We start from the raw sequence: 20662 nt of genomic DNA, 5'->3' as shown, positions 1-20662 counted from the left end.
TGGGAGAATGTGTTACTACCATATACACTTAAAAAGCAACTGTAATGTGGCTAATGTGCAAAACGAATAGGCCATTTTCGTTTTCTTTAGGTGACGTGAGGTAGCTCTCTGGCAAAAATGGTGCAGCAGCCACAGTGTTTGAAGTGGCGAGCTTCCACAGGAGTGCCATTTCTTTTTATTCTTTTTTCTTTTTGAATTTATGTTTAGTTTTTATTTTATTTTTTTGAGATGGAGTGTCACTCTGTCGCGAGGCTGGAGTGCAGTGGCGCGATCTCGGCTCACTGCAACCTCTGCCTCCCAGGTTCAAGCCATTCTCCTGCCTCAGCCTCTGGAGTAGCTGGGATTACAGACACCCGCCACCATGCTCAGCTAATTTCTGTATTTTTAGTAGAGACGGGGTTTTACCATGTTGGCCAGGGTGGTCTCGATCTCTTGACCTCATAATCTGTCCACCTCGGTCTCCCAGAGTGCTAGGATTACAGGCGTGAGCCTCTGCGCCCAACCTTCTTTTTAATTTTTGTGTGTACATAGTAGGTCTATTTATGGGATATACAAGATGATAGGTGTATTATCTTATGTATCAAGGTAGTGGGTATATATATTTATGGGGTACATGAGCTGTTTTGATACAGGATGCACAGTGTGTAGGAATCACATCATGGAGAATGGGATCTGCATCCCCTTGAGCATTTATCCTTTGTGTTACAGACAATCCATTTATTTTCTTTTAGTTATTTTCAAATGTACAATTAAATTATTGACTATAGTCACCCTGTTGTGCTGTCAATTGGTATGGAGTGCCTTTTCTCATCTATCCCATGGAGAGTTTAGAATGGTTTTTGAAGAATATGAAAAAATATTGGACTTGATTTCAAAGACCCCTTCTATTATCATGATTGTAGGGCCTCTCTAGTTGTCTTTTAACTCTAATGTGGAACACAGACACTTTTAGGAAAACCTGCCCTTGGCAGCTTACCCGGAGAAACCTATCTTTGCTTGGAGAGCAGTCCACGTCGTTCTGTTTATACTAACCTAGATCCTACACATTTGAAAGCTTCTGGCGTCTCATAGTGAAGTTCTGCAATGCCATGGCTGATCATTATTAGTATATGGAGACGTAAGAACTAGCAATAATATCATAGATTTAATTACCACGGTAAGTTCCCAGAGTGCTTTGTGCTTTCCCCTTTATGGCTGTTATTGCTCTTAACCATCCTCTAAGATTGATGGGACAGATATTAGTATGCCCATTTTATTGATGAGCAGCCTGTGGCTAAGAGAAGTTAAGTGGCTTCTCTAGCAGATTATGCCCTCAAATGTAGGTCTTCAGACTCCAAAGTCGGTGCTATTTACCTGTCCATAGTGCCCCATGGCTTCAGCCTTCTTAAAAGCCATCGTGGAGGAGTGAGCAGGTCCCTAGAAGCACTGCCTGGACTGTGAGTAGGAGGGGGCAGAAGTTGACTTAATAAAGGCATGGATTTCTAGCAATTAGGATATCCCAATAGTGGCATGAACTACTTTGAGAAGTAGAGAGTGCCCTGTCTTGAAATGGTCATGTGGAGGTTGGAGTGGGCTAAACTATATAGTATGCCATTTGGCTAGATGACCTTTCAGGTCCCTTACAATTCTGAGACTTTGTTTAAAAAAAAAAAAAAAAATCTTCTGTCCATTTCCTCCTTCATAGTTTAGCCACATACATCAAATGCCCAAGTTCATGGTTCCTTTCCCAACTTTGCATCAGAAGCACCCATGGGGCTTTGTGAGAATGCATATGCCAGGCCTGCCCCAGCTCTCCTGTATCGGAATTCCATTGGTGGGGTGGCAGGGGAGGTGTGAGAGTATGTTTCAGAATTCCACAAGGAATTCTAAGGTGTCAAATTGTGAACCACTCTTCTTGTGTAGCCCACTGACCACAAGGTACACATAGACCTCTTTTTAAACTTGATGGTATAATTCAGTAGCATCAAGGAATCATAGTTTCTCAGTCTGCAATGCCCTTGTTAGTATTAAAAGGCCATTTAATCAACTGTATTGGTTCTCTTGGCTGCAAGGGTACCATGGTCCCTGCTTGACAGATGGGTTTTGCCCATATCTTCTAATCCCTCCCTGTTTCATGGCAGAGTAGGAGTTTGGTGCCAATCTAGAAAATGGGCAGGGGTCCTTTCATACCCTTCCTATTCTGGAAAAATCCAGCTTGAAGGGTTAGGACTGGGTGCGAAGGCCAGCCTCTATAATCAGCAGGTTGGATACAGAAACTAGGGAGTGGCTCATTGCTATCCTTGTTACCTGCTTCTACCTACTGGTTTTCTTTGTACCAGTTAGAAACCTCCAGTGCACGAAGAATTAGTGGTTGTCGTTGACTGCTTTCTTGAGAACTTTTCTTGATCAAGTAGTGAGCTATATTTATGGCACTCCTCTGAAAGCGTAATCTCTGAAGGATATGTCTGTATAAAATATACACCAGAGGATCATAAATTCTCCATCGTGTCTCCCCATGACGGGCCAACAAAAAGATTCACAATTGCTTCACCAGTATTTTTTTCTACTTTTCAATCAATAGGATGCTTTTTAAAGCTTATGTTTCTCGTCGGACACTTTATGTGACGAATGAGACAAAAGAAAAAAAAAGCCAAGATAAAATGACAGTATAGACACTCCTCAAATCCTATAATGAACTCCACAGGGCATCCAATTTTGATGTATTAGGATTTTTTTTTTTATAATGAGTACATTGTTGGAAATCACATTTTCTATCCGCAGGAGCTGGAGATGAAACCGAGCTGACATCTTACCTCTTTGTAGTTAATTAGCAAGAGAAAAGTAGTGTTCTGAATCTCGTATGGGAAAAGGGGAGGTATTATTCACCCACCCTCGCCCCTTTCTCCCTTCAAACACCTGGATCATTCTGTGTGCTCTTTGATTTGGTTGAACGGTTTGGATAAGTCTGGTTGGCAGGGAAAGGATGAGGGAGGTTGAAGAATGGTTATTATTTAATGAAAAAAAATTACTGTGTCTCCATCTCCCCTCCATCTTGCTTATAGGATAAATAAATTAAGTTGAGTCTTTTTATTTTAAAGAGCAGTTTCTTGCCTGACTCGGACTCCAGGCAATTCCCACGGCACAAGGGTTGTTCGTTGTCACCATCGTTACATTAGTCACGGTGGACTCCACAGTGCTCAGCACCGTGCATGGAGCTTAGCAGGCATTTGATCAGTTTTTATTAATTAATAAATAAAACAGTGCTGGCCCGTACAGTAAAGTATTCTGGTTGCATTAGTTGTGTCTAATACCTTTCTCTGCATAGTAGCCACGTCTGCTTTAGGATTTGCAGTGAGGTTTCTGTAGAATTCGGTGGTTAGGGACAGAGGGTTGGAGCACAGTGTGCATGTGGGAGTCCATCTAGGGACTGGTCATTGGCAGGTAAATGGCACTGGGGTCCATACAGATGCCCCCTCCGGATGAAGGATAAGTAAGTGGTGGGAAGATCCAGCACAAGGGCTCCTCCGGCCCATACGTCTTTATTAACTTCACTCACGTGCCCAGTCCTGGGACCTACAGAGGAGAGCCACTGTCACTAAGCACACACTTGTAAGCACTGAGCACTCGTGTGTTGCACCGCATGGGACTGATCCCAAGTGGAGTAAGACGGGGCGGCAGGGCCGGGTGTGGAGGGAGCACCACTGTTTGCATCTCCTCTCTGTGCCATTGCTGAACGCTGCCTGCTCCCTTCACCATCAGTCCTCTTCTGAGCCACCCTGTGGGGTGCCCCAGGGGAGGTGACTCAGTGGAAGAGCCCTGCTCTGACAAAGTCAGTCTCACAGAATCGCACTGGCTGGGCTCTCTCCCTGCACAGTGCCTCTTCCTGGGGTCCCCAGCTCAGAGAAGCCTCTTGGAGGAAGCAAGACTCAAGGGGACCCTGAGAGCAGGCAGGGCTTGGACTGTGGGTAGCCTGGGGCACTGCAGGCTGGGGACAGCAGGAGCTGGGGCGACCCTGAGGGCAGAGAGGGCTTGACGGGTGAGCCCTAGAGGCTGGGGACAGCAGGAGCTGGTGGTGGGTGTGAGGGGTTAGCCTGGCCTGGGGAAGGTGGGGGAAACCAGGTTGCTGTCATACCAGTGATGGGGGGCCCTGGTGGCCAGCCAAGGGCTCCTGTAGGCCCCAGGGAAGGGGACGGAGATGACAGGTGTGGAGAAGCAGCAGGGAGGAGGGCTTGCTGGCCTCTGGCTAGGCTTGTCCCTTGTGAGCTCTGAGTCCCTCGTGAGTCTCAGTCCCTCATGAGCTCTGAGCCTTGGCTTTCCTGTCAGTAAAGTGGGCATAGGAGCATTCACCCCAGTGGCCAAGGGTGGCTGCGATGCTGACGTGAGTCTGTGGATCTAGAAGTTTTGGGGGCACGGGACACCGTCTGAAGGCAGAGTCTGAGGTTCCTGTCCCGTAGCATAGGATTGCAGCAGGGGCGCGCCATCCCTATGCGGGCCAGCTCAGCAGCTCCCGTGGTAGCCAGGTGCGCGGGTAAGTTGCTGCGTGAGCCACTTTGTGGCTTTGCAGCAACAAAGATGAGCTGCTGCTTCCATTTGGATTCCTGCTCTTGCTTGGGATGCCCTCCCCGCCCCACGAGTCATCCACCGTGGCCACCTCCTCCGTGTGCATCTGACGTCCTGGTGTTCGTGTGACTGCTCAGGCGTGACTGCTTAGCGCCCACCAATGCTCTCCTCCAGGCGTCTGCATCTCTGAGCATCAGCCTGGGCCCCAGTCCAGCCTCCCCCACTTGATATTTGAATTATTTTGGACAAGCTTTTCTACTTCTCTGTCTCTGTTTCCGCCTCCAAAAATGGGAATATTACTAGAACGTGTTCAGGATTTTTACGAGGGTTAACTTCGTCCATACACGTCAAGAGCTTAGAACAATGTGTGATGTTTAGTGAGTGCTGTATGCTAGTGGATAGCTGACTATTACTAGGGAATCATCTACTGGACAGCGAAGAAAGGTCTGATGTGTCTCTTTTCCCCAGACTCCTCTTCAGTTGTACTGTAGGTCTCCATAAAGGGTTCATTTCCTGTTTCCTTCCTCCCCTCCTGTTTCCTCCCCTTCCCTCTCCTCCCTCCCTTTCCTTCCCCTCATTTCCTGCCCCTCTTCCTCGTTGCCATCTAGGGCTACATGTGTCTCCTGGTGACTGGGACACCAGGTGCTGGGACACAGGACAGCACAGGCTCAGAGCTGACCACTCAAGGATCTGCAGGGCTGTAGACCAGTGGTTCACAACCCTTCCTTACCATTAAGAATCATCTTGGGCCAGACATGGTGGCTCATGCCTCTAATCCCAACACTTCAAGAGGCCGAGGTGGGAGGATCACCTGAAGTCAGGAGATTGAGACCAGCCTGGCCAACATGGTGAAACCCCATCTCTACTAAAAATACAAAAATTAGCCGGACATGGTGGCATGCATCTATAATCTTAGCTACTTAGGAGGCTGAGGCAGGAGAATTCCTTGAACCTGGGAGGCAGAGGTTTCAGTGAACCGAGATTGTACTACTGCACTCCAGCCTGGGCAAGAGAGTGAGACTCCTCCATCTCTAAATAAATACATAAATAAAAACTTTAAAAAAAGAATCGTTTTGGGAAACTTTTAGACATAGATTCCCTGACCAAGGACCTTGGGAACCAAGTCATAGTAGCAGTCAAATGATACTAGCAATGCTGCCATGAGGAAAGGTGATACTGGCCGAGTTATTCTGCCTGTGCTGGGCCAGACTGTTCAAATGCCTCCCGTGGAGTTTTGAACTAATTGCCATGACAGTCCCCTGAGGTGGGTGCTATCAGTGTCCCCATTTTGCAGGTAAGGAAGTTAAAGCCCATAGAGGAAGGGGCTTTGCCAAGGTCACACAGCTGCTAAGTGACCAGGATGCCAACTCAGGCACTCTGGCTCCCAAGCTGAGTTCTTGAGCTCTCCACTCCATGCTCCTTTGGTCTGGGTGGTGCCCAGCCATCTGTCTAGACAGGCATCCTGCTGACTGCAATGTGACAGTCTATGGCTGGTGGGGACGTGGGGGAACAGTGTGACCGACCTCCTTGCACAGGGCTCTCATTGCACCGTGGTCTAGAGCAGAGCCCAGTTCATATCGGAGGGGCACCCACTCGGCTGTGCTGTTTTTCAGGGAACCAGGTATTTGTCTTCCCCTAACCCTCCCCACAGCAGCACACAGAGTCCAGGAACCCTGAGCAATGGGACCGGGGCCGGGGAGGGCGGGGTGGGGGCTGTGTGCACAGGTCTTGCCTGTGGGCCTCAATTCTGTGCCTCTGGTATGAGAAAAACCTGGATTGAATAGAAAGACCTTCCCCCAAACTGGGAGGTTGCTGAGAGACCGAAAGAATGACTTGGACAAGGCCAGCTTGGCGATAGATGAGTTGATTAGAACCTACATGCCGGGCACTCCTGGGTGGCAGGACAACTCTAGAGAAACATGCTGCTCCCATCTCCAAACTGCTTTTAAGCTAATTACCTGGCTCCTTGCCTACTGTGTTGGGGCGATGAGACTGCTTGTCTTGCTACATTCTCAGATACATTCCAGGGCATTGGGTTCTCAGGGACGTCTGCTCCTCAGCTGGGCACCATGGCCTCAGCTCCACCTGACTTCAAGGCTCAAGCAGTGGACACACACCTTTAAGGAACCTGCTGGGGGACCATCACACTGCACTGCCTCTCCCATTTCCTATTTCTTGTCCCCATCAAACCTACCCAGAAGGCACAGGCTCTGCTCTCATTCTTACTCCTTCCTTCTCACACACAGAGCTGGGGATCTACACAGACCACGTGGGACTGGGCTGCTGGCCCAGTCACCCTTGGAGGCCCGCTTGTTTCATCTAGATGAGCCCTACCTGGGACCCCACGCAGGCTGAGCTGCTCTTGGTTCTGATGGCTCTGCTCGGCCTCCCTCCCAAATCTCCTGTACATGAGACCTGCCTCCCAACTTGGGGTGTCATTCTCAACTCCAGTCTGAGTTGCACATATGTTTGTTCCATGATGCTGGCCACCCGTCCCGGCCTGTGGTCACTTGGCACCCCCTGGTGAGGTGGCCTTGTACTCTGGATCCGCAGCCCAGGCAGCAGTGGGAGCCTCTCCTCTAGCTCAGCCCCAGTGCCTCTGCCCTCTCCCGGGTCTCATGGACTCTGAGACAAAGATTCTTGTCAGAGGAAGTCGTTGTCAGGGTGCCATGGGAAACAGCCTCTCCAGGGAGGCAAGATTCCAGCCTCAGCTCCTGCTGCTGGAGCCCCACTTCCGGAGGTGTCTTTCTGCCTGGATTAAACACTTGCTCATTAAACCTGGCTTAATAAGAAACTAGAAAAGAAAAATAATTAGAAAAATTCTGATTCTAAACTGGGTAATTGCATTTGAGAAATGCGATTTTTCCCTTTTGCCACTTCATCAAAAGAATGAGAATCTGGGCCTTTCTGGGGTGTGGATGAAGGCTGAGCTGCCATCTCCAACAGAGGAAGCTCAGTTCCCAGACCAGCAGTGTACACAACGAGGCTTCTAGAATGAGTGAATAAATTGGAGTTAGACATTTACAGAGATAAAATTCAGTTTGATAAGAAGGAGGCCTCCTTAAATAATGTGTTTTCTCCTAGAGTTGAGTCCTAATGGGGGAGACATCCATTGTGAGGAAACACAAAAAGTTAATAACAATAACAATAGAAACCTCGTGTTTGTGTATGGAGAGCTTTACACTTCCCAGATACTTTCCCACAGATGACCTCATTTCATGTTTATTTTGTCACAGAGATATTTTGTTCCCATCTAAAAAAGTAGGACACCCAGGATCACAGTCAAAAAGGTATTAAACTCTGTGTTGGAATGATGGTTTAAGCTACTTCTTGTGACTTCTATTCCAGTTTTTCCCCATGTCATCACGGCTGATTAGAGAATAATTATGATAATACAACTGAGAATTATAGAAGATGTAGAGAATTACGTCCCATGTGCCAGACACTAATCCCCCAGTTTGCAGGTGAAGAAACTGTGCATAGAGTGGTTGGGTAGATAAAGGCCCCCTAGCATGGGTGTGGGTCCCGAGGAAAGGCATGGCTCATTTGCCAGGGAGCTGTGGTGTGGACCAGCTTTGCCTCCTGTCCCAGACCCCACCAAGGTCATGCAGCTGCCCAGCAGCAGAGCCAGGAGGCCAGCCCCGACAATCTGCTCCTCACCACTACCTGCTGACATCTCACCACAGCTCGCTGCCTCTCTCTTCTCATCTACTGCGTGGGCCAGTTCCCTACTCTCTTGTTCTTGTCCCAGCAGCCCAACAGTAGCAAAATCTAAATACCCTAGCCTGGAAGAATCAAAGGTGACGTTTTCTCCATGGACAGGAAGCTATGCAGGAGGACTGTAAACACTGACTTATCTTGGATTCTCTTTAAAGGCATCTGGTTCCATGGATGACTTAGCTTCCACGTAGCTAGATGGCCCCAGAATGCCTGATTTTCCTGGCCCCAGGTCATGCCCTTATGTCTCCTCTTGGATTGGATGCTTCGTCTTGAAAGGAATGGCTGCCTTTAATCAACTCCTCTGCATTTGTTCATCTTCCTCTGGGGCTGCGGGGTAAGGCAGTGGAGGGAGATGCTTAGAGAGGACATCATCCTTTTCATTTTTTCTTTCAAAATATTTTTGAACAACAATGTTAAAGCCCCTGTAATGCTGCTGTGAATTGTTAACAAGCATGTTTGCACGTCACATCTATCATGCTATTTGCGCGATGCTATGTGAAGACACGGCTTGAAGTATTTTTAAGATCTGGCCTTTTATCTCTGGAAGCACAAGAAAGTATTTGCAGATTGGTCTCTGGAATGAAATTAGCCCAGCACGTTGGCTGGTTCCTGTAAAGTGTGGGTATTTCTGTAAGTGGTTCTGAGTCCCTTAATCCTTTTGATCATTTGCACTGTGTATTTTTACACAGGTTCTTTTACTTTGGAGAAATAAAGTAAAGAAACTTAAAGGTGAGTTTGGCAAGAGCATCACTGTGCTGTTTGTCAAGGCAAATGAATCTTGAATTTGAATGGTAGTAGTTTCTCTTAAACAACCAAGCTTTTTTAAACCTCTCCACAAATAATGTCAGTGGCAGATTATGTCTGAAAGTGTTTGCTGGCGAGTGGAAATCTTCCCTGACCCCATATTGCTGTCATGAAAGAAGAGCCTAATCCCATAAAATATTCTTGACAGCCTCGTTTCAATTACCACACAGCTATGATTTCTCATCTGGGTCACAGCCTGTGTGACATTTGCCATCACTTAATGGCTTCAGGTTTCTCCATTCAGAAGCTCAGGTCACAGTAGGAGATTGAGCTTCATCTCTGGTTGAAACCTGGTTGGCTTATGACTGAATCCTCCTACCTCCTCACTGTTGTGTGAAAAAAACTTGTAGGGAGACCTTGATTTCCTCTTCTGTTTAATGGGGACCGTATCTCTCTTGTAAAATCATTGTGAGCAATGTTTGTATGTCTGTGTTCACAGCAGCATTATTTGCAGTGCAAAAAGGTAGAGGCAACCCACATGTTCATTGATGGATGAATGGATAAACAAACAAAATACACCCAATGGAATATTACTCAACCCTAAAAAGGAAGAAAATTCAGACACATGCTACAGTATGGATGAACCTTGAACACATTATGCCAAGTTAAATAAGATATTCACAAAAAGACAAATACTGTATGATTCCACTTATAGGAGGTCCCTAGGGAAGTCAAATCCATAGAGACAAGAAAGTAGAAAGGGGGTTGCCAGGGTCCAGGGAGAGGGGGAATGGGGAGTTACTATTTAATGGGTAGAGAATATCAGTTTTGCGAAATGAAAAGAGTTCTGAAACTGGATGATAGTGATGATTGCACAACATTGTGAAAGTACTTAATCTGATGGTAAATTTTATGTTATGTTCATTTTATCAAAATGGGAAAAAATTATGAGCATTAAATGGCATCAAGTAGATAAGTGGCTACCATATCATTGTTGTTCACTAAATAGTAAAGTAACAGCTTTCACTATGTGTACGATAGTAAAATATGTGGTATTTTAATGGTTCTGTGAAACTTCATCTTATGAGTATACCACATTTGTTTCCCTTTGTTTGGCTTGTGTATTTCTTATAGTATTCTACCATGGTAATAATGACAGTGAATTTTTTTTTGCATGTGTATATCTTTTCTATTATTTGAAGTTATACCTTTGAGATGGATTTCCTGGATCACTTAAGGCAAATGAGCATCTCTGTGGCTCTTGCTACGTATACCCATGGGGTTTCAGAACAGATTTAGTGATTTTACCCTGTCACTAGCCAAGTAAGGGCACCATTTCATTGTATCCTCAACAGCACTAAGATGCTTCTAAGCAGTTTTATTAAATAAAATAAGAGCTAATATGTTAGTGTTTTAATATGCATTTATTTACTTTCATTTTGATCACTAAAAATGTTGACATTTTGCATGTCTCAATTTACATGTGTTTCTTCACATAGGAAGAAATAGCCTGTTTACATCTTTTGCTTATATTTCAGTGTGGTTTCAATGTTTCTCATGCCAAATATATCTATCATGTTGATAACATATTACCATTTTTAATATTCAGAGATTTTTAGTTCTTATATAGTTGAATCACTTATTTAAACATTTCAAATTACAAAATAATATGTTAAACTAGAACAAGAGTAGTTTTACCATCACATTATTATGCTTCCTGTATCTTTTCCTCAAACTCTCCACTGTCATTCTTTTCATATCTTTTAGCATAAAATCTGTTTAGATGCTGACTTGAATGACTACAGTATTTGAATTAAAATTACATGGACTAACCAATTAATAATAAAATATTAACATAGTCATTAATAGCGCAGTATGCCAATTAGAGCAAAGAAGAAATTAAAATTGCTAATAACCATGAAATTTATGTTTTACTTCACTAATAATATAAATTCATCCTAAATAAAACAATAGAATACTGTCTCCCAGCTATGAATTGCTAAGGATTAAAAACATTGTAATGGTGACTGAGACTGGCCTTCAAAAATGCTGCCAATGGAAAGAGAAAACTGGGTCAACTTTACTGAAAAGCAGTTTGGAACTAGGCATCAAGAAATTTAAAAATGTTTAGAAACATTGATTTAGAAATTCCATTTATATAACTAAGGCTTGAGGCAGCTTCAGAAGCATGGAAAAATATTTACATTTATGGATAAAAATATATTTCAGTCTGATTGCCTGATGACAAGGAGTGATTGAATAAGTAGCTGGACAACCATCTGATGGAGAGTTGTGTATTCATTATAGATGGTGTTTTCTAAAAGTTTTAATGACATGGGGAAATATTCCCGATATAATGGTAAGAGAGGAAAGCATGCTGTAATGAATGCAATGGAAGAAAGTGTGTGTGTGTGTACGCGTGCGCGTGTGCGTGCACACATCTGGTAGGCACCCAGGAAGAGATTCATAAAATTTATTGATATTGCTTATGTGGCAGGGGTATAGGTGATTTGTATTTTCCTTTATCTTTCTTTTTTTTTTTTTTTTTTTTTTTGAGACGGAGTCTCGCTGTGTCACCCAGGATGCCAGGATGGAGTGCAGTGGTATGATCTCAGCTCACTGCAACCTCCACCTCCCAGGTTCAAGTGATTCTCCTGCCTCAGCCTCCTGAGTAGCTGGGATTACAGGCACCCACCACCACGCCTGGCTAATTTTTGTATTTTTAGTGGAGACGGGGTTTCACCACATTGGCCACGCTGGTCTTGAACTCCCAACCTCAAGTGATCCACCTGCCTTGGTCTCCCAAAATGGTAGGATTACAGGCTTGAGCTACTGCGCCTGGCCTGTATTTTCTTTTTTATACTTCCTCATATTTTCTAAGCTTCAATGTTATCTGCAAATACTGTTTCTACCATCAGAAGAAATTTAAATATTAATCAAAAGATCAAATTAAAGATAATGAATAGATTTCTTTTCTGGATTCATGTTCCAAATGTTCACCTTGCGCTCTTTCCTTCGATGTATTGGTTAGAGCCCTGGACCAGAAGTCAGAAGGTATGTTTTCTTTTTTCAGGTTATGGCCCAGAAATTCACTAGCTGTGTGACCTTGGGCAAATCTAACTTATATGTGTCATCGTTTTTCAGTTTGTACAATAAGGATTTCTACTTTCCCTACCTGCAGCATTGGACAGTTGTGAGAATTAAAGTGAGATGACTGATATATTGGAAGACACTTTTGCAGATTAAGGTGCCAGTTCAGGGGATTCCCAAAACCACTCGCATGTTTGATAGTTTGCTAGAAGGACTCGCAGAACTCACTGAATGCTGTTATACTCATGGTTACAGTGTCTTACAGGGAAAAGTTGCAGCTCACAATTAGCTAAAGAAAGAGGCTGGGAGGGCTCCAAATGCTTCTGTTCTCTTCTCTCCTGAAGTCAGGATATGCTGACCTTCTGGTGTCTATGTGTAACAATATGCAGATTACCACCAACCAGAGAAGTTTGCCTGAGCTTCAATGTCCAGAGTTTTTATTGTGGCTCCATTGTGTAGGCGTGATTGATTGATTGATTGCCTATGTGGTTGAACTCAGTCCCCAGGTGTTCTGATACCATGTGATCCGAATTCACATGGTTGGTCTTTGTAGCATGGCCAACTCTCACCCTAAGACAGTTGGATGTAGCTGGTTCCATCCTGAGACCCAGTGTGCCCAGCATTGGATATGACACACATTATCTTCCAGAAGCTGAGGACAAAAGTCCAGACCTCTCTTTGGGCAAGGCCAAGTTTTTTTGTTTTTTGTTTTGTTTTGTTTTGTTTTGTTTGAGATAGGGTTTTGCTGTTTTTGCCCAGGCTGGAGCGCAGTGCCGCGATTGCAGCTCACTGCAACTTCCTTCTCCCAGGTTCAAGCAATTCTTGTGCCTCAGCCTCCCGAGTAGCTGGGATTACAGGTGTCTGGCACCACACCCAGTTAATTTTTTGTTTAGTAGAGACAGGGTTTCACCAGATTGGCCAGGCTAGTCTCGAACTCCTGACCCCAGGTAATGCACCCTTCTCAGCCTCCCAAAGTTCTGGGATTACAGTGAACCACCACGCCCGGCTGGCCAAATTCTTTACTACACATAAGGTGACTGATAAAAAAAAATTTATATAGCCAAGTGATCTTAGTATGGAGGGATCTCTTATTTGCCATGCTCTAAGACTGCAAAAAAAGGAAGGACATGAATTTCACAGGTACAAGCAGTACTGCAAATACCCACCCCTGATCCACCAAACCTTCAGGACCACCACTGAGAACAGGCCTACAGAGGATCCTGCAAAGAGACATATGCCACCGTCATTGTTTACCATGGATATGAATTAGGCTGAGAAAACACTTACCACCCTACTGGGTATTTAAATCTGACCCTTGTCCCGGTGTTAACAGCACAGCGAGTATGTCCCTCTGTTAACTTACTGATCTCATGTGAACGAGTGATCATCCTGTTTTTTACAGGTTTCTCTCCCTGGCACCATCTCACTGTGGTGCAGCTGAGCTCACTACATAAAGCATGGAGTGATGATAAAAATAAATTGGCTCTTTCCGTTTGCAGAGTTTCAAATCTTGAGCGCTATGTCAGGGTGGATCCGTAAGATTTCCCAAGAGTGAGCTTAGAAACCTGAAAACCAATGTTTGTTTTTTCATGAACTTAAAACAATTTATCAGAGCACAATGTAGAAGTCATCACAGCAAGCTCACTAGAGGAGAACTGTATGCTTTTATGGAAAAAGAACCAGTAACAGAGCCTTGAGAGAGACTGTTAGCTAAAGTTTAATCATGCTTCCATTCTTCCTTCAGAGGGTAGAGTTTCAGCTTTTGACTGTTGGTTTTTTGTGAACAAAAAACTTGCAATAAATTGATGTTGTCAGTAAATTTCAGTTGTACGTTTTGTTTCTTCCAAGAAAAAACTGGCCATGCAGAAGTCGTCCGAGTGGTGTACCAGCCAGAACACATCAGTTTTGAGGAACTGCTCAAGGTCTTCTGGGAGAATCACGACCCGACCCAAGGTAGAGTGATGAGTGAGCCAGTATTTAATTATCTTACTAATTACAGCTGGGATAATTAGTGTTTGAGCTGCATGGAAGAGATGAACCTTGAAATCACACAGGAGCTCAAGAATATGATTGCAGACATTTATTGACGGAGGAGAGGAGGGGCTGGGGAGAAAAAGGGTGAGAGAATAAAGGCACAGCCACATTCAACGCCCCTGCCCCCCTTACAGCTGTCAGGGGTGGGAAAATTCCCACAGAGGAAGATGCCAGACAATAGCGATCCGTTCACCTTTGATTATTGCATGATTCCTCCTTAATGCAGTCTTTTGTCTACAAAATTAAAGTGTCTTTCCAGCAGCTCCAAAGTTTCCTGATTTATGGTTTCTTTATTTCTCTGAGTTTAGCCTTTCTCATCTTTTGACGTTATCAGGTTTGATTTAAAAAAAAAAAAAAAAAAGTCTGTGGTGATAAAGAACATACAGGTAAAATGCAGTATTCACTAGGTCCACAAATCTTGCTCATTTAAATATTTCATTTGTCCTCTTTAGAATTTGTTATGTGGAGATACTAATATATTTGGGCTATAAACAATGGTGGCTGGAAATTTTATTCAAATGCATACACAAGCAAAGTATTCCATGTTGGCAAATATCATTGTAATATTCAATAATGAAGCAATTTCCAGGTCGCATCCCAGCAGGCTTACAGGCCCTGCTTTGCCAGTATGATGATCTGATATTATGCGGCTTATGAACTGAAAAGTCCTGTGCAATAGATGTGACTTTTCACAAACCCTCTTCATTTGGCAATCAGTCTATTTCACAAAAGTATTTTCCATTTGGTGTCAGATTTTTGTGTAGTGGATATGCATTGTTATTTCTTGATGAGTGAAGTTTTTCTCCAAATGTATATTGTGCTTCATGTTGGGCTCTTAATATGCCTGTAGCAGCACAGGTTGGTGGGTCCTGCGTGCTGGTTCTAAGAACCATCCCATTCCAGGGCGATTTGCCAGAGGACAAAAGTCAGAGATGAGGCAAGAGCAGCAAAGTGACAAGCTGGAGCAGGGTGAGGCAGGTTCGGGATCCAGGCAGATCTATCAGGGCAGGTGGAGGCCTAGAGGTCTGGGCCCAGGAAGGAGGGCAGGGGCAGGATTTCCATGACAACAAAGTCTGGTTTGACATGGGGGAATGGGTACCTGGTGGAAGAGGGATGAAGTATGGGGCAGAGTAGGGAAAGAACCAGTAGGACAAGAACACTCTAATCAGAAGTTTCACTTGTCACCCTAGCTTGGGATATGGGACATATCATGTGGGAAGGCAGGTCCGTGGGCCTAGATTGCTTTGGTTCTGCAGGAAGCTCTGCAGTGAGGATCATAAATCAGGGTGGTGACAGCCAGTCACTCGTTCTGGTAAGTCATCAGTCCAGATGGAGCAGACGTTCAACCATTTGACTGTCAAAGTCAAGGGTCACAGGAAGATGATAAGACCTCCAAAATTATCAATAAAAACACATATCAGAGGTCCAGGCAAGGGCTGAAGTCATGGAGGTGACAGGTCTAGTCACCTTTAACGTGGCCAACTGTAATGCCATGTCCTTATAGAATCTCCATAGGCTTAGGCCTGGCAGAATTGTAAAGAAGGCCAAGTCTGTTCTCAGCTTCTCTCTCCATACCTCTCTTAAATGCTTTCATTTAATCACATCTTCATTGATTAATTAGGTTGCTAATACCGGCCCCTGAATCTTGGGGGGAATACTACTGTGATGAGGGTTTGGGCTGGGAGGACTCACCTCTCTGTTCATCAGTTGCCCTTCCCTGGGCTCTGTGCTTGTAATGGTGGCATCTCTGGGATTAAAAAATATTTTCCAGATCTTCACATCATAGGTGGCAATATGAAGACCAAAATAAGGCAAGAGCATGCTGAAGGTTGTAGCATGACCCAGTCTCCTCCACTAAATTCAGAGAACCACTCAACAACCACCCCAGGGCAATCTTGACTGCCTCAGGACCCCTCCAATCTATAGCCCCCATCCTTCTGCCTCTCTTGTGGACCATCTCCTTCCGCAGGTCAGTGGCCTCCCCAGAGATAAGGAAGAGGTAAGGAAGGGCAGGGGATGTTGGTTAGTTAAGGGAAGGGGTAGAGATCCTCCATCAGGAACGTCTACTCCGCTGGCTTTGTTTTTCTTAATCTAGTTTGTTAGTTTCTATTACATGCAACAGTAGCAAAAATCCTTACTAATCTACCCATTCAATCCAAACAATCTTATGCTCATTATATTTGCCGGGTGCCCTTTCATTTTTTGTTTTTGTTTTTTATTATTATTTTTTTTGAGACTGAGTCTTACTCTGTTGCCTAAGCTGGAGTACAGTGGCGTGATCTCAGCTGACCGCAACCTCCACCTCCCAGGTTCCAGCAATTCCCCTGCCTCTGCCTCAGCCTCCCGAGTAGCTGGGATTACAGATGCATGCCACCTTGCCCGGCTAATTTTTCATATTTGTAATAGAGTTGAGGTTTCACCATGTTGGCCAGGCTAGTCTTGAACTCTTGATCCACCCTCCTTGGCCTTCCAAAGTGCTGGGATTACAGGCGTGAGCCACTGCGCCTAGCCACCAGGTGTGCTAAATCACTAAGGCATCTGGGATACGCAAGAGTATCCAGCCTCTTGGTTAATGCACATGGAAAATATATTCCTACAGGAAGAAAATAGTTAATTCCAATATGCTGAGATCAAGCGAGCTTATAGATAAATGCACATAAAACCACAGACTAAATGTTAACATGAAATCATCAAAACACGTATGTGTTAGCACTTGAACATTAAAAGTAAAAAACAAACAATAACAAATCCATAAGTTCAGGATATCTCTGGTATCAATGGAGTTGATATTCCCGGGGAACCCTGCAGGTCCAGAACAATGACACATGTCAAGTGTCATTTTTTCCATGGTCAGAATTTGAAGCCTGCTCCTTGAGGGATGGGCCAGAGGCAGGGGAGAGCCAGGCTAAAAATGAACTTGGCTATCACTGACTCACCACATCTGACCACAGCTGCTTAAATCTCTACTCGAGGTCACATGGCAACCTGTCACGTTTCACAGTAAAAGTTGATCTTGAAAAGAAAGCCACCACTGGAGAAGATGAGGGTGGTGAAGACATGTAAGAGTGACTGTTCCTACACAGAAAATGGACATTTTCAAAGAAAGCAGCGGGTTGGAATCGGCAGTGACTCTGATCTGTGAGGAGTCGCCCACTCCAGATTCTTTTCAGAAACAAAAGTGATTACTAAAACTACTTGAGCAATGCTCTTGCCTGTGCCAGAACTGCTGATCAACAAAAAGACAAAACTTGAGTAGAAGTTGAAAAGGCATTGACCTTTGATGTGAAGATGTGCCCAGGAAACATGATTCTCCACAGCAATATGACTCAAGAGAAATATATTTTAATTAACATGTTGAAAGATTTTAGTACCTTTTTGTAAAGTCATTAAGGACTTGAAGGGGCCACTTAAATTTTTTAGTTATAATTTACTGCATTTTGTAGGAGAAGCAGTATCTACACTGATATTTGCAAATGTGGAGATTCTTGCTGATGTCAATGATCTTCCTATAGTAGAAACAGCAAGAGTTTATCCCCTTTCAGTTAAATCAGATCTTCATGGCATAGGCTAAACAGAGAACATTCAGCATGTTCTCTCCTGCTTCAAGGTGCTGAAACAGCTTTCATAGTATCTGCCCTAATGGACTAGATGAAGTCCCCATAGGTTTTCTTCTTCTTTTTTTTTTTTTTTTTTTTTTTTTTAGATGGAGTCTTGCTCTGTCGCCCAGGCTGGAGTGCCATGGTGCAATCTTGGCTCACTGCAACCTCTGCCTCCTGAGTACCTGGGATTACAGGCGTGTGCCACCATGCCCAGCTAATTTTTGTATTTTCAGTAGAGATGGGGTTTTGCCATGTTGTCCAGGCTGGGCTGGAATTCCTGACCTCAAGTGATCCACCCACCTCGGCCTCCCAAAGTGCTGGGATTACAGGCCATGAGGCATGAACCACTGTGCCTAGCCTTCTGCCATTTTGGAGGGAGCAAAGCTGGTAAGTGAGAGATTGGAAGGTGTAGGCTTTTTAAGGTATAGGTGAGGCCCGAGACCTGTTATTCCACAGCCACTAGGCAGTGAGTCTGAAGAGGATGCTACTCCATGGGTTAACCTAAGGAGGAGTGGCAGACGTGCTAGCATCATTACTCATGTGGCCAGTAAGTGGAATAGTCTCTTCTTTTAATTTACCACTTACTGCAGAACCTCTACTTTTGCTGAAACATTTGAATCCCACTGGTTAAGTCAATAGGTTCTATTCTGGCCCTCTTTCTTACTCATGGGATGAAGATAGTTCCTTTAGGCTTCTGAGGATAGACTGGCAGGTGCGCATTCCTGGCCATGGGGTACCCAGACTCCCCCTGTCTTCGGGCAACATGGTAGGTGCCTGAGATTTAGGAGATTTGGGTTCTGGTCCCTGGTTGGCCCCTTCCGAACCCCATGACTTTGGCCAGGACACTTACCCAACCTGAACCTCCATTTTTCTCATCTACAGAAAAAGGAATAATAATGTCTATACTGCTGACTTAATGGGCTGATTTAGGAATTAAATAAAATAGTGTGAAAATAACATGAAAATGGTAAGGTGCCATGCCAGCAAGGTATTGTTGTTATGTCTTTCTCAACACAATACAATTCCATCAGATTTTGAATTTACGTTTACTCTTACATCTGTGTTGCCCTATGATTCTTTCTCTGGGAAAGGATTTACCCTCCATCTACTAAAGTGTGGGTTTTCTACCCACTGAGATTCCCGAGTCTCCTGCGTTGGATGGAAAGAGTTCATCATTGTTTATGTTGTCTTCGGGGACCTGCTGGTGCTGACAGTAGTGATGAGGCTGGTGGATCCTTGCTCAAAAGCCTCCTTAAGGTTGCTGACACAGTAATCTAAAGAACTGGATCAGGTTCCCAGCATTTCATGCCTGGTCTGTATCCTCCTAACTAGCATAGCCTGTGCATGAGTAACACAGTTCAGACCTCCTAGTCCTGCGTAGGATACAGGGCACAGACTGAGCGCCAAGGGCCGAGCCACAGGTGCACCAGGCAGACAGTCTTCAGTTTTGTGTGACTTCACCCACTAAATTTGATTTCTCAATTGCAACCCCTCTTGCTCTCCTCAGTCCTGGAGCAAGGGAGAGCAACGTTTACTAAGCTCCTCTTAGGGGCCAGTGTTAACGATAAATGTTTTATAATCCGAATTTCATTTAATCCTGACCGTGACCCTGTGAAGTAAGGATCATTGTCTTTGCTTAGTAGAAGAGGAGCAATGAGGTTCCTGAAGACTCACAATCTTGCTCACTGTTGGTGGCAGTATTTGGATGCAGCTCTGTCTAAAGCTCAGGTCTATTTTCTTTTCACTACACTAGAGGAATCCAAGCTTCCTGACTAGGAAGACCTCTTCTCAGGATGCACTTTTTTGTTGTTTTTTTGAGACATGGTCTTGCTCTGTCACCTAGACTGGAGTGCAATGGCACAATTGGCTTACTGCAACTTCTCCTTCCCAAGCTCAGGCCATTCTCCCACCTCAGCCTCCTGAGTAGCTGGGACTACAGGTGCACACCACCATGCTCAACTTATTTTTGTATTTTTAGTAGAGATGAATTTCGCCATGTTGCCCAGGCTGGTCTCAAACTCCTGGGCTCAAGCGATCCACCTGCCTCAGCCTTCCAAAGTCCTGGGATGACAGATGTGGGCACTGCGCCCAGCTCGGATGCGCATTTTTATGGATCCTCCAATGATAACAATTGTGCTTTTAGTATATTTAAAAAAGCAAATATATTAAAATGCTACTTTGGATTTAATTATACTTTAAATTGCATACCTATTGTATTCACCCACTTCCGTGTCATGTACTTCTGGAAAATGGAAATATTGCACACGTAATGCATTCTCCAGGCTCTAGATCTTGCCTGCTGCACAGTTGGATGTGTGGACCTTTTATGGCAACTCCAAGCCTTCCTAGAGGACTGTGGTCTGGAAACTGCTCCCATGTACTCCTTGGGGAGCAGTGGTCTTTGCGGAGGCCTCTGGCTGAGACTGCTGCTTGACCCCAATATCAGGGTTCCCCCTCCTGTGTAGTTTAAGAATTTTAGCTGGTGTGCAGCCACCCATAAAGACAAAAGCCCTCAGACTCCTTAGAGCTAAGTATGGCCACATGTCTAAATTCTGACTATGGGGGCCTGAGTAGAAGTGACGGCGTGCAGCTTCTGGGTTTGTGGCCTTAGAGGGAGGGGCGTTCTCTTCCACTTCCTCCCTTCCCACAAGTTAGTGTGGGGCTGAAGTGGTGGGCCATCATGAAGCCCAGGGATGGAGCCTGACCCTTGTCCTGCTAGAGCTGCAAGACAGAGGAGCCAGAGTCACCATCCCATGCTGCATCTTTAGGCAAGAACTCTTGTTTAAACTACTGCTATTTTGGTTCATTTTAGGCTTCTTTTTCTGCTTTTCTACAGCAGCTGAACCTATATCTTGACTAACACAGCCTTCAACTATAAGCTAGCGATGAACTCCCAGTCACCCCTCTGAAAGCCTTAATTACAATGTTCCCTTAAT

General features: G+C 44.7%; 1 protein-coding gene across 5 annotated transcripts in view; it reads left to right on the top strand.

The window, feature by feature from the left end:
- The window catches only part of MSRA (methionine sulfoxide reductase A), a 366455-nt gene that overhangs the window by 226808 nt on the left and 118985 nt on the right, over positions 1–20662 (top strand). For all 5 annotated transcript variants that reach the window (XM_025394753.1, XM_025394751.1, XM_025394754.1 and 2 more), the window contains one exon: positions 13942–14046. In XM_025394753.1, the coding sequence (XP_025250538.1) occupies positions 13942–14046 (105 nt within the window). The remainder of the gene's footprint in view (positions 1–13941; positions 14047–20662) is intronic.

Source organism: Theropithecus gelada, chromosome 8, assembly GCF_003255815.1.
Source record: "Theropithecus gelada isolate Dixy chromosome 8, Tgel_1.0, whole genome shotgun sequence".
NCBI classification, from domain to species: domain Eukaryota; kingdom Metazoa; phylum Chordata; class Mammalia; order Primates; family Cercopithecidae; genus Theropithecus; species Theropithecus gelada.
The sequence above is the reverse complement of the archived record's forward strand: the minus strand, read 5'-3'. Positions and strand labels throughout refer to the sequence as shown.